At 42.1% G+C, this 15,276-nt stretch overlaps 1 protein-coding gene across 1 annotated transcript in view; it reads left to right on the forward strand.

Annotated features, from left to right (window-relative positions):
- Positions 1 to 15,276, forward strand: part of LOC141272717 (fer-1-like protein 4) — a 227,932-nt gene that overhangs the window by 149,329 nt on the left and 63,327 nt on the right. The window contains exons 23-26 of the mRNA XM_073683718.1: positions 4,479 to 4,662; positions 5,090 to 5,214; positions 9,228 to 9,362; positions 9,886 to 10,086. Coding sequence (XP_073539819.1) covers positions 4,479 to 4,662; positions 5,090 to 5,214; positions 9,228 to 9,362; positions 9,886 to 10,086 — 645 coding nt within the window. The remainder of the gene's footprint in view (positions 1 to 4,478; positions 4,663 to 5,089; positions 5,215 to 9,227; positions 9,363 to 9,885; positions 10,087 to 15,276) is intronic.

The following is a 15,276-nucleotide window of genomic DNA, read 5'->3' on the forward strand; positions in this document are numbered from 1 at the left end:
GACCTTTTTTAAATGCTTAGGAAGCCTTTGCAAGAGTTTTTTGTAAATTATTGTAATTTACTGAGATAATGACTTTTATGTTTTCATTGACAGTAAGCCATAATCATCAACATTAACAGAAATAAACACATGAAATAGATCACTCTGTTTGTAATGACTCTATATAATATATGAGTTTCACTTTTTGTATTGAAGAACTGAAATAAATTAACTTTTTGATGATATTCTAATTTAGTGAGATGCACCTGTATTATAATATTATGCAGTATCTGAGGTTCTGAGGTGTGTATTTTGGTGTTCTGCAGCAGCTGAGATGTGTTTTTTGGTGTTCTGCAACAGCTGAGATGTGAATTATGAGGTTTTGCAGCAGCTGAGATGTGTATTATGGTGTTCTGCAACAGTTAAGATGTGAATTATGAGGTACTGCAGCAGCTGAGATTTCTATTATGAAGTTCTGCTGCGCTGTGTGTTATGAGGTTCTGCAGCAGCTGAGATGTTTATTATAAAGTTCTGCTGCAGCTGAGGTGTATTATGAGGTTCTGCAGCAGCTGAAGTGTGTATTATGTTCTGCAGCAGCTTAGGTGTGTGTTACGAGGTTGTGCAGCAGCTGAAGTGTGTATTATAATGTTCTGCAGCAGCTGAGGTGTATTATGAGGTTCTGCAGCAGCTGAGGTGTGTGTTGCGAGGTTGTGCAGCAGCTGAAGTGTGTATTATAATGTTCTGCAGCAGCTGAGGTGTATTATGAGGTTCTGCAGCAGCTGAGGTGTGTGTTACGAGGTTGTGCAGCAGCTGAAGTGTGTATTATAATGTTCTGCAGCAGCTGAGGTGTTTCTTATTTTCTGCAGCAGCTGAGGTGTGTATAATGAGGTTCTGCAGCAGCTGAGGTGTGTATAATGAGGTTCTGCAGCAGCTGAGGTGTGTATAATGAGGTTCTGCAGCAGCTGAGGTGTGTATAATGATGTTCTGCAGCAGATGAAATGTGTATAATGATGTTCTGCAGCAGATGAAGTGTGTATTATGATGTTCCGCAGCAGATGAGGTGTGTATAATGATGTTCCCCAGCAGATGAGGTGTGTATTATGTTCTGCAGCAGCTGAGGTGTGTGTTACGAGGTTGTGCAGTAGCTGAAGTGTGTATTATAATGTTCTGCAGCAGCTGAGGTGTTTCTTATTTTCTGCAGCAGCTGAGGTGTGTATTATGATGTTCCGCAGCAGATGAGGTGTGTGTTATGATGTTCCGCAGCAGCTGAGGTTTGTGTTATGATGTTCCGCAGCAGATGAGGTGTGTGTTATGATGTTCCGCAGCAGATGAGGTGTGTGTTATGATGTTCCGCAGCAGCTGAGGTGTGTGTTATGATGTTCCGCAGCAGCTAAGGTGTGTGTTATGATGTTCCGCAGCAGCTGAGGTGTGTGTTATGATGTTCCGCAGCAGATGATGTGTGTGTTATGATGTTCCGCAGCAGCTGAGGTGTGTGTTATGATGTTCCGCAGTAGCTGAGGTGTGTGTTATGATGTTCTGCAGCAGCTGAGGTGTGTGTTATGATGTTCTGCAGCAGCTGAGGTGTGTGTTATGATGTTCTGCAGCAGCTGAGGTGTTTGTTATGATGTTCTGCAGCAGCTGAGGTGTGTGTTATGATGTTCTGCAGCACCTGAGGTGTGTGTTATTATGTTCTGCAGCACCTGAGGTGTGTGTTATGATGTTCTGCAGCAGCTGAGGTGTGTGTTATGATGTTCTGCAGCAGCTGGGGTGGAAACCATTCCATCAATTTAATGCAACATTAGCAGCTGAGGTCTCTGCTATGGGCTTCTGCAGCAGCTGAGGTGTGTATTATAATGTTATGCCACAGGTGTATTATGAGGTTCAGCAGCAGCTGAGGCATATTATGAGGTTATGCAGCAGTCTGTATTATGTACAATGCATTGTACATTTTTCTGTGGATTTTAAAATCTTTGACTTTTTCTTTTCATAACTCACAAGAAAATCTGAGGCAGATCTGCAGCAATACACATGATTTGTTTTACAAATTTCCCGCAAAATTTTGCCAACTAGAGTGAGACCAGACTGATTAATAAAGGGGTTATTCTGTATTAGCATGGCAGAGTTCTTCCATAACCAGCGCCCCCTGTCCTCATGTTGTGTGTGTTGTACTGCACCTCAACACTGGTCAGGTCAGTGGAGCTGAGAGGCAGCACCAGCTATAACCTAAGGACACTTTATTATGCAGGAAAGCAGAGATTTTTTTTCTAATTTTGTACAATCCCCTTTAGCATTTGTATTCTGGCCTTTTTGGCCTAGTACATGTAGAGCCGGGCCACCAGCTACACCATGTACCATCTGGTATTCTCATCTCATACATTTATGGCATATGCACACGATTTGTATAGTATATGCCAATCCCACCAATGGGGCCATGACATGCGCCGCTGTGAGCCAAGAGACACCTCCACACGAAAAGCAGCAGCGCCTCATTCTCAAGATACATGTGGGTCTCATCTGTAGGATCCGCATATACTATCCCTTATGTCAGGGGTCTCAAACACGCGGCCCCTGAGGCTGCTTTATGCGGCCCGCAGGCACAGACCCCTTGACGATCCCGACCTGGTCCAGGAGGAGCCGCCGACAGCAGCGCTGCATTGCCGCACAGAGACTGTTTCCCAGCACTGCATTTCCAATGCCAGCCGCCGGCCAATCAGAGGCCAGCAGCTGATATCTGCGTGTCGGCGCAGCGAGTATGACGTCATTGCCATATGCAGATGTCAGCTGCTGGCCTCTGATTGGCCGGCGGCTGACATTGAAAATGCAGTGCTGGGAGACAGTCTCTGTGCGGCAATGCAGCGCTGCTGTCGGCGGCTCCTCCTGGACCAGGTCGGGATCGTCAAGGGGTCTGACTCTGTGGTGCCTGCGGGCCACATCTGCAGGAAGGCCGCCGAGGGAACGGAGGACAGGTGAGAATCATCTTTTTTTTTTTCTATTTTATGTGTGTGAAGAACAGCACAGGGGGCACAGAGCCACAAGAGGGGACCTGGATGGGGCACAGAGCCACAAGAGGGGACCTGGATGGGGCACATAGCCACAAGAGGGGACCTGGATGGGGCACATAGCCACAAGAGGGGACCTGGATGGGGCACATAGCCACAAGAGGGGACCTGGATAGGGCACATAGCCTCAAGATGTGGACCTGGATGGGGCACATAGCCACAAGAGGGGACCTGGATGGGGCACATAGCCACAAGAGGGGACCTGGATGGGGCACATAGCCACAGGATGGGGACCTGGATGGGGCACAGAGCCACAAGATGGGGACCAGAGCCACAAGATGGGGACCTGGATGGGGCACAGAGCCTCAAGATGTGGACCTGGATGGGGCACAAAGCCTCAAGATGTGGACCTGGATGGGGCACATAGCCACAAGATGGGGACCTGGATGGGGCACAGAGCCACAAGATGGGGACCAGAGCCACAACATGGGGACCTGGATGGGGCACATAGCCACAAGATGGGGACCTGGATGGGGCACATAGCCACAAGATGGGGACCTGGATGGGGCACATAGCCACAAGATGGGGACCTGGATGGGGCACATAGCCACAAGATGGGGACCTGGATGAGGCACATTAGTACAAGATGGGCGCCAGGATGGGGAACGTTGCCACAGGATGGGGACCTGGATGGGGCACATAGCCACAGGATGGGGACCTGGATGGGGCACATTAGTACAAAATGGGGACTTGGATGGGGAACATTACTACAAGATGTTTTCCATTATTACTATATGATGCTAATTGTAAGACAATATTACTGTATGTGGCCAATTGGGGGAAATAAAATTGTAAAAAAAATAAAAAATAAAATAAAGCATGAAAAAATATTGGGCACTAAAAATGCTGTTTTATATGTAAACTAAAGTAAACACAAAAAAGTGCACGTTTATTATCGCCACATCCATAACGACCCAAGCCATAAAAAAATAAACACGGCAAAAATGTTCAAAAGGTGTATACAAAAAAAATGGTATCACTAAAAATGTCACATTGAACAAAGAATGCGGCCCCCCAAATTCAAATTTTTTCCATGTGCGGCCCATATACCCAGCCGAGTTTGAGACCCCTGCCTTATGTAATATCCATGGATACGGCATAACTGGACGAGATCACAATACCTCTGTAAGCCTAAATTCAGACTTAGTGGAGTTAGTGTGGATTGGAGGTGTAGATTCCACACCACAAATTCGGAGGAGTTTATAGTACAATATATGTGAAGAAATACATTTTCTTTGGATATGAAAAAATGGCCTCCTGCCCTCCTTTGTGTCCTGGGAAACTGCATAAAAAATCAATAAGGTGGGAGCACCAAAAGGCAGTTTTGCACCATTCAGTCTAAGGCCGGCCCTGTTATTGTGTCTTAAAGCATTGAGTGGGGTTTATGTGGGGCGCTGAAGGTAGAAATACTTATTCTAGATTGACTTATTTACCTTTTAGATCCCAGGAACATACAATGGAGAAATCTTTGCGAAAGCTGAAATCTATATGTGGCTTGGTGTGACTAAGTATGCAAAAAACAGCACAACAGACCTCCCAGAAGACTACAAGCTCCTCTATGAAAGAAATGGACATTTGGTGGAATCTCCCACCCTCAATCCACCCGTCCTAATTCGGAGAGATGGTAAGAGAATTTAGTATAATCACATCCAAGTAGGGCAAGAAATAAAACATATGAGGCCATAGGAAGTTAAAAGTTGTCTTTCAGAGATTGACAGCGACATTTCACAGGTTAACAGCCATAGGCCATAGCAATAGGTTAACAGCCATAGGTGGAGCTCAGCTCAACTCCACCCACGGCTGTTAAAGGCACCTGATGGCTGATTAAATCAGCCATCAACTGCCGGGAAAGTTGCTGGCTCGGCGTTTGAGCCGGCATCAAAGTCAGGTGCACGACATAAGATTTAAATGTATGTCACATGTCGTGAAGGGGTTAAAGTATATTAGAAATGAAAAATAGATTATGACATTAAATAGAGATTTAGGATGAAAAAAATGTAGTTTCGGACCACTCCTTTAAATTAACAAACATATCTCACTTCATTTTCCAGATTACCGCTATTTCCAGCTACGAGCTCATATATACCAGGCCCGTGGCATTCTGCCTGCTGATGACAATGGTTTGTCTGATCCATTTGCTAGAGTCATATTTGGCAACTTATGCCAGTCTACCCAGGTAATAGCTGAAAAATAATGTAGAGTTAGGGAATCTGTCTACCATCCTGGAAAAGTTTGGACCTGTCCCAAACTTTCTCAACACTTTTTATATGTCTCACCAACTGCAGGGATTTGTGCTAATGGGCCAGTATCACATGGATTTGCATTAACTAAGGGGAGATACCAAGGTGTTTTCTCTGTTTGTTCTGTCTGTGGAGCCCCGGCGTGTGCCATACGTCAACAGCCAGAAATAATAGGTTTTTTTAATATGGTCAGTTAGATGAATGCATGGTGCTGTATGCATTGCCAAAAAGTAACAATAAAATACAAACACTTGATTTAAACAATAGGTAATTTTCTGATGACCGGGCAGCACAGTGGCTCAGTGGTTAGCACTGCAGCCTTGCAGTGCTGGGGTCCTGGCTTCAAATCCCACCAAGGACAACATCAGCTAGGAGTTTGTATCTTCTCCCCATGTTTGAGTGGGTTTCCACTGGGTTCTCCATTTTCCTCCCTCACTCCAAAGACACGGATAGGGAATCGAGATTGTGAGCCCCAATGGGGACAGTGCCGATAATGTATGTAAAGCGCTGCCGAATATGTTAGCGCTATATAAAAAATAAAGATTATAGTTACCCTTTAAAGAAGAGCTTATGTCATCCAATAGTGTATTTTACCAATTTCTTTAGTTCAGACTCAAGCTATAACAATACATTTGGAGATAGGTTTCTCTGCAGTTCTAGGGTATATAGTTCAGTTTTATTTCTTGAGGGGATAAAATAAAGACAATATTTGAATGTATTACGTGGAATTTTGTATAATGAAAAGCATGCTGTAATATTTGTATGGATCAGGGGCACAAGTTTCAAAATATACAATACAGACCAAAGGTTTGGACACACCTTCTCATTTAAAGATTTTTCTGTATTTTCATGACTATGAAAATTGTACATTCGCACTGAAGGCATCAAAACTATGAATTAACACATGTGGAATTATATACTTAACAAAAAAGTGTGAAACAACTGAAAATATGTCTTATATTCTAAATATAAATGGGGTTGGGACCATCAGTTGTGTTGTGCAGAAGTCTGGTGGATACACAGCTGATAGTCCTACTGAATAGACTGTTAGAATTTGTATTATGGCAAGAAAAAAGCAGCTAAGTAAAGAAAAACGAGTGGCCATCATTACTTTGAAATGAGGGTCAGTCAGTGTGAAAAATTGGGCAAACTTTGAAAGTGTCCCCAAATGCAGTTGCAAAAACCATCAAGCGCTACAAAGAAACTGGCTCACATGAGGACCGCCCCAGGAAAGGGAGACCAAGAGTCACCTCTGCTTCTGAGGATAAGTTTATCCGAGTCACCAGCCTCAGAAATCGCAGGTTAACAGCAGCTCAGATTAGAGACCAGGTCAATGCCACACAGAGTTCTAGCAGCAGACACATCTCTTCAACAATTGTTAAGAGGAGACTTTGTGCAGCAGGCCTTCATGGTAAAATAGCTGCTAGGAAACCACTGCTAAGTACAGGCAACAAGCAGAAGAGACTTGTTTTGGCTAAAGAACACAAGGAATGGACATTAGACCAGTGGAAATCTGTGCTTTGGTCTGATGAGTCCAAATTTGAGATCTTTGGTTCCAACCACCGTGTCTTTGTGCGACGCAGAAAAGGTGAACGGATGGACTCTACATGTCTGGTTCCCACCGTGAAGCATGGAGGAGGAGGTGTGATGGTGTGGGGGTGCTTTGCTGGTGCCACTGTTGGGGATTTATTCAAAATTGAAGGCATACTGAACCAGCATGGCTACCACAGAATCTTGCAGCGGCATGCTATTCCATCCGGTTTGCGTTTAGTTGGACCATCATTTATTTTTCAACAGGACAATGACCCCAAACACACCTCCAGGCTGTGTAAGGGCTATTTGACCAAGAGGGAGAGTGATGGGGTGCTATGCCAGATGACCTGGCCTCCACAGGCACCAGACCTGAACCCAATCGAGATGGTTTGGGGTGAGCTGGACCGCAGAGTGAAGGCAAAAGGGCCAACAAGTGCTAAGCATCTCTGGGAACTCCTTCAAGATTGTTGGAAGACCATTTCTGGTGACTACCTCTTGAAGCTCATCAAGAGAATGCCAAGAGTGTGTAAAGCAGTCATCAAAGCAAAAGGTGGCTACTTTGAAGAACCTAGAATATAAGACATATTTTCAGTTGTTTCACACTTTTTTGTTAAGTATATAATTCCACATGTGTTAATTCATAGTTTTGATGCCTTCAGTGTAAATGTAAAATTTTCATAGTCATGAAAATGCAGAAAAATCTTTAAATGAGAAGGTGTGTCCAAACTTTTGGTCTGTACTGTATGTCTCCTTATATGCCCCGACCACTTAAAATAAAACCTATAAATAGCAATAATATAACTGTTACTAAACAAAAAAAAATCTCTATTAAAAATACCAATATTACCACCTTACAGTGACTATGTAGTGGGCCTGCCAACCATACAAGTGATTCCAATACAGTTACTATATATTTTAAATATATATAGTTATACATTTCTGATTATGGTCGTTCACTTTTCTTAATTTCTCCATCTGGCCCAGACCGACATGACAACTTCTTACACTCATGACTTGTATCTGCAGAGTTTATAAAGAAAGACACATTTGACTTCTCACGTTTCCAGCACCGTCCCACCTGTACCCAACCTACACAAACTCCCCATTCTGTGTGCACCTGCGGTATGGAACATTGATCCCAATACTACAATAATTACTACCTCCACAAACAAAATGCTACACAGAGAGTATGCCAGATACTGCCCCTAAAAATACGTGTCCCATAGAAAGTTATAATGCTCCCACTGTGCTATCTATAAAGTAATAAGGCCTCCATTTTGCTCCCAGACAGTAATAATGCCCCGTGTGCTCCTTTGAAGAATATAATGCCCCATATTCCCCCTTCAAGTAATAAAAACCACTGAGTGTCTCCTTTAATCACCAATGATCCACAGTGTTTTCTTAAAAATTACTAATGCCCCAACTGCCCCTTAAAAAGTAATAATACCTCGAGTCCCCCTCTTCAGAACTAACAAAACCATTAAAAATAGTATAAAAAAAACAAAGCTTATTCTCTCCTAATCCTGAATCCCTGTCCACCGCAGCCTCCAACTCCTCCTTTGACTTGTATGAACAGTAGGCCAGAGCATGTGGTGCAATGCAGTGACGTCGTTGCGCTATCTGTGCCAGCACACTAACGTCCTGCAGGCCAAGGATCTATAGCAGCCCGGGGCCTACAAGATGGAAAGTGATAAGGCACGGAGCTTGTGTCTCCCTGCTCTACCAGGGGATTGAACTCTTGATGCCGACACAACACAATGTGGCACCCGCTGGACATCTGAGACACTAGGCAAGAAGTTTGGGGTTGGAGCATCTTTGATGCTAGAGGTGCCTCTGGTATGTGTATTGGCTTATTGTACTTTAATAAAAGTGAACTGATTGAAAAAAAAACAAAGATGATTTTGAAAGAAAATCAAGATCGTTGTATAGAGATAACTCCTCCTTATAACTATGGAGAATTTTTTTTACTTTGGTTTACTAGAAGCTCAGTTGATAAAATTTGTTTTGATTTTGTTGACAACTCTAAGATCTTTCATCCCAAAGGTCTTTCCTTGAGCATGCTTTCTAAAGTCATAACAGGTATGGACACAATAATGATCATCCAAAAATTCCAACTCACTCAGTTGTGTGTCCAGTTTTGTTATCTGTGGTCTACAGCATACTACCTAACCAACATCTCATCAAACATCAAGTCACAGCAGATCAGGTCTAGGATAGCAATATATTGAGTTTACTAGGCAGCATCTTTGCTATTGAAGCTCGGTTCTTCCTTAGCATAGATGCCAAAATAAAAATTATTTTGAAAAAAATCTGTTTTAACGAGAAATCATCTACGACCCTTATTTGTTCAATTTTTCTAAGCATTTCTGTGTCGACCATTCCAGTCCTGTCTAGTTAAAAAACTAATCTTCTTTAGGTGATTAATGAGACACTTGCTCCAATGTGGAATGAAATGCTGTTGTATGACAATCACCTCATGGATGGAAACAGGGAAGACTTGAGGAACGACCCTCCACTTATCATTATTAATATTTTTGATCAAGATAAATTTGTAAGTAGATCATACTTGTATTACAATTATGTCAGTATTTATGAGAGCTAGAAAGAAAAGCACATTTTGTAATGTAGTGGAAACATCCTTGGAATCAAAAAAACGAGTGTAGAAATAATTAGTTATTGAATATAAAACAATAAATGAAATCATCTTCATCAATTACAGAATTTCCATTGCTCTTTTTGTTCAGCCTGTCTTTTCTAATTAATAATAATTAATTATTTTCCTAACATAAAATCTATATAATGTTTCCACTTCATGATATGTCTGCAATATGGAGACACAGTCACACTCCACAAGGATGAGATTTCCTAAAATCAATTCCTTGAAGGAAGAAAGGAATAAACCTGGGCAATTACTATTGGCTCTCATTTGACACCAATGTTTTTTTTTTTACAAATCATCCATTTATTACTCTATTTCCTTTGTATGTATTCTTTACATATTTATTTTAAACCTGAAAATGTTAATTAAAACAATACAAAAAATGAATGTACAATAATGTTTCTAAAAATTGTAGGGGCCACCTGACTTTTTGGGCCGTGCCTTTGCTACTCCAACTGTAACACTTTTAGAAGATGAGGATAATGAAGATGAAGGTCCTAAATATATCCAACCGCCCTTGCAATTCTTTGACATCTATAAGGGTAACATGGCTGGTGGAGAGCTCATAGCTGCTTTTGAACTTATAGAACTTGAAAACCGAACATATATGAAAGAGGTATGTATATCATAGAAGTGGACGGATGAGGAGAGAAAGCCCTTATTGTTGCATTTAAACCTTATGCACTCTGAGTAAAGAATAGTGTAGGAAACATTCACAATGGGAATTCTACAATGTATTTTAGAATGATGCCTTAAATACATAACAAATGTACAAGGTATCTATAGTGAAACATGCTCTGCAGATTTAAGAAAACTCAGAATATTGGTATACACATACAGATTTAGCCTTTCTTAAAATGACAAAGACACCATGATACGGAAAGATATCCTGATGGAAAAAAAGTCTAACACAATACCTAACTATGTAAATTCAATGGCTTTTGTTGTATGAGGCCACGTTCACACGTTAAGTATTTGGTGAGTTTTTTGAAAGTCAAAACCAGGAGTGGGTGATAAATCCAGAAGTGGTGACGTGTTTCTATTATACTTTTCCTCTGATTGTTCCCCTCCTAGTTTTGGCTTATAAATACTGAGGAAAAATACTGACCAAATACTGAACGTGTGAACGTTGCCTGAGTCAAAGGGGTTTTCCCAAAAACAAAGTAGATTTTAATCAATAGATCTTGGAATAAAAATAAGTTCTACAATTGGATGTTTTAAAAATATGTTCCTGTGCTGAGATAATCTTATAAATGTTCCCCTGCTGTGTACTATGTAATGGCCGTGTCTGACCATACAGCATACATGTCAAACTGTGGCCGTGGGCCAAATATGGCCCGCGGAGTGGTTTTATTTGGCCCACCAGAACCACCACCCCTATGTGGGCCCATTATTCTGTATAGAGAAGTATGTGGAGCCATTATTCTGTATGGAGGGCTATGTGGGGCCATTATTCTGTATAGAGGAGTATGTGGGGCCATTATTCTGTATGGAGGGCTATATGGGGCCATTATTCTGTATGGAGGACTATGTGGGGCCCATATAACTGTATGGAGGACTATGTGGGGCCTATTATATTGTATGGAGGACTATTTGGGACCCATTATTCTGTATGGATGACTATGTGGGGCCCATTATTCTGTATGGAGGGCTATATGGGGCCATTATTCTGTACGGAGGATTATATGTGGGACCCATTATTCTGTATTGAGGACTATGTGGGGCCATTATTCTGTATGGAGGACTTTGTGGGGCCCATTATTCTATACACTGGTTGGCCCGCGACTTTGTCCAAGTTTTTAATTTTGACCCTCTGTGTGTTTGAGTTTGCATACAGGAACATTGTCTGATCATACCATAGCTCCTGGGCAGGGGAGGACACAAAATAGACTATGCAGACAGGACAGTATCTGATCACAGACGATTCTTTCTGTGAGGTAAAACATTTCCCTGCCAGTTTTTTAAATATTTTACCTCAGGGAAAGAATCAGCTGCGATCCCCGACTACGATGATGCAGCAGGAATGGACTTCAATTCTTTAATGATAATGACCCTTAGTTCATATCAGTATACTACCTTGTAAAAAAGCACCGCTGTACAGCTTTCTCAAAGCTGTTATTCACTGTCAATCGATAGACAGTTGGTTAAAACAACACTTTTCTTCCAATGCTTCTTTTATCATTATAAATGCAAATTCCAAAATGCACGTATATCCTAAATATAAATATATAATAGATAATAGAAAAGTTCATCACCATTCTCACCAAGGTGAAATTATTCCATGTAGACAAGGTATTAAGGGCTTCATTTTAGATACATTCATCAGAGATGATGAATCAAAAATGTCAGCATCTGTTGCAACATGGCTTAAATGGAGTCTTTTACACCTCGTCTAAATGCACTAATATTGCGGGAAAGGACTTCCAAGACAGCAGGTGAATCAATGAGAACTGGGGTAGCAGGGTATGCAGGATAGAAGAATGGCAGGTGAAGCTGGAAACACCAAATGCAGCAGAGACAAATGTGCAGATTGAACAGGAGCAGCAGTACTGAATAGGATAAATGATATCTTGAGATGCATTTATACAAATGAAGAACAGATGTATAACCAATCAGGTACCTTGCGGCTGAGGTGCAGCTACTCACAAGAGCAGAAGAATTATGAGTGTGGGCAGTATAGAAACAGCAGAGACAAATATAATTAAGTACCTTGCTTGCAGAGACTAAGATCTAAACAACACCTGAATGAAGGTGTAACTTGTGGCTTGACAAAGCAGAGCTTGAAAGCTTAGACGAAATTGTAACTTGAAGATTGACACACAAGACCTGAGAGAGCGATAGCAACAATATGCAGGGCTGGATTTACACATTTCTATGCCCTAGGCCAAAGCACATAATTCTGCACCCCTCCCCCTCTCAAAAAGTTGATTCGAAATATATTGATTCGAAAGTTGTCAAGCCTACTTAAACAAACGTCACCGTCACGTGTCCCATCAGATTAAATTTTCCTGAGAATAGAACGCTTTTCATCACTCTCATACCATATACTTTCTTTTCAGAAATGTTGAGAGTGTTTTCCTCCTATTAATCAAGCTGTTCTCACAGTTCTATCAATCTACTAGTTCTATCACTCAGTTCTAGCAGCTCTACTAGTGATTAGAGAACTTCTGCAACTTTCAAAACCTCAATTTCCACGTTTTGCACATGCTTGTTCACTTGGTGTAATCTGAGCATCACCGTTCCCCATAACTGTGTCAGTAACACTGTTTCAAGTCTTCGGAGCTTGTAGGGTATACCGCTAGCTTCTGCTTGAGTTCCTGATTCTTTTGTTTCGTCACTTTTGAGGTATTTTAGAGCATCTATGATGGCAGTAGATATGTAGAAGTCAAGCTATATGAACATAATGAATCACTTTGAATCTCTATTGTGCAACGGGAGTGGTGGAACCGCTATGCCGTGGTCCGAGGAGAGCCTGGTGCGGCGTAAATAGGTGAACACCAGACTCTTCATTAGAGCCCCTGATTGCGGGGTTAGGCTTGGCTCCCGACGGACACCAGGTGCTACTCTAGAGTAGCTCTCGGAAGCACAGCAGTTGACCCCCAAGGGACAGGTAGCTCGAATGGCCTGGTAGGAGAGTACAGCTAGTACTGGCAGGCATAGCAGGAACACAGGAATCACAGATGCTGGCAGGTACGGCTAGTCTGCAGATGCAGGTTGTTACAGCTGGAATACAGATAGGAACTGGCAGGTACGGGTTAGTATACAGATGAACACTGGCGGGTGCAGGCTGGTATGCAGACAGGCGGACACAACTGATATACAGGCAGACGGGCAAGGCTGAAATACAGGAACAAAAGGCGAATATGGGCAGACAAGTACTGGACTGGTAGACTGACTGGCGGGTACTGGGGACCTGGCAACCAGCAAGCATGCAGTGGACTAACTATACACGTTGCACAGGCACCTCCATTCAGGAGGAGGTGCCTTAAATAATAAGTGTCTCCCAGCCATTGGCTGGGGACACTTTAGGATGGCGCACAGTCCCTTTAAAAAGGAGGGATCGTGCGTGCCCTAATCATAGTGCTCGGGGACCTGTACAGTGCCATGTGCTGACCCCGGGCAGCTGCCAGAGAAGCAGAAGAAGGGAGTACGGGATGAAGGCCATGGCGGTGAGTGAGTTGGCGTCCCTGCCGGGGGAGGTGACAAGCGTTCAGAGACACCGACGCTACATATTGTAACACCAAATCTGGATATATCCTTTAACATGTGGTTTACGCTGAGTGTGTGAGAGAGAAATAGCAAATGCTTTTTGCCAGTGATTGAGCAAGACAGCGCAAGCTGTAGAGATAGGCAACTTAAATGTGCTACTGAATTTATTTAATGTATATGGATGTAAATTTAAAAAAAAAGCATTTTATATGGCCTTTTCAAAATAATACAGAAAAATTTGTAAGTATTTGGTTGTTATCTCTTCTGTGTATGCCCGCTGTTGCACCCTAGGTTATGGCCTAGTTTGACTTTATGGGAAATTTGCCCCTGAGTAACAGTTGGCTACTAGAAAGCAGACAGGAATTACTAAGAAAATAATTAGCCAGCTCCCTAGAGCAGAGTCTAGTGGAAGCTGAGGCAAGTCCAAAAACATTTGTTAGAAAGGCGCTATATTTCCTGAAAACTCTAGCAACTAGAAGCTGCCTGCCTGAGTTGGTCTTTAAAGGCCTTGGATGATGATATCAGAGGTGTTTGTTGAGATATCATAGCAACTCAGGGCAGACTAGTATAGAGGGAGCCAGCCAAAAAAGAAGGAAGAAAATCATTTCAGTGGAGCCGGTACAAGAGAGTAATACCAGTGCAGAAGAGGCACACTGGCAAAGTGAGGCGAGCTGAATGAGTAAAGCCGCCAGTGACTGCTTTGTCATCTCAGTTTCTGCTGCCAGTTTCTGCTGCCAGTTTCTACTGCCAGTTTCTATGCAAAGTGCAATGGTCAGGAGGAGTTTGCCTTCGGCTGCTGTACTCTGCGTCAGCGGTGACTAAGAACACAAAGCTCTCAGTATAATAAATTGAACATTTATATCTAAGTTGCTGTCAATGCAGAGCACAGCAGCTGGTAACAAATTCATCTCAACTACTGTGAACAGCATAGGCAGCTAATGAATGAAGGGATATTAAATCATGGACATTGCACATGTGCTGCACAGAAAGTACTCTCCATAGCTATCTGCCCTTCGTCTTACCTGTAATTTTGTGATTTTTTTGTGACTACTGGGAAAAGCTGTCCAAATGTAAAAAAAAAGTGTCCCTTTAAAAGAAAACAGTAACATAATGCATTTTTATGTTTTTACACACTTCTTACCTAAGGTTAGGGTTAGAAATAGTATTAGGGCTAAGGTTAAGTTTAGAGCTAGGAGTAGGATCATGGCTAAGGTAATAAAATAGTTACATAAAAAAAAGTAATAAAAAAAATGAAAAGTAAAAGAAAAATATAACAATATATAACTTTTTACTTTTAAAATTAGTTCTATGTTGGATTTTCAAAAAAGCAGAAAAAAAAACTTGAGGGTCAGGGAGCGCACTATAATTGCATTAGTATTTTCTCAAAATACAATGTATGCACTTGGGAATGAGGGGTCCAATATTGGTGGAAGGGACTCAGAGTCCAAAGGTTAGGGGATTTCTTACCCAAGGTGTTAACAACCCACACTTTGTCATTCACTGTACACAGATAAACATTAGATAAGCTAGACAGCATGATATCTAGGTAAAGAGACTATTATAGAACTCAGGAGGTGTCATTTCAACAAAAAGTTTA

The sequence above is a fragment of the Phyllobates terribilis genome, unplaced genomic scaffold (genome assembly GCF_046119375.1).
Source record: "Phyllobates terribilis strain yellow unplaced genomic scaffold, ASM4611937v1 Scaffold_5__5_contigs__length_657084704, whole genome shotgun sequence".
Lineage (NCBI taxonomy): Eukaryota > Metazoa > Chordata > Amphibia > Anura > Dendrobatidae > Phyllobates > Phyllobates terribilis.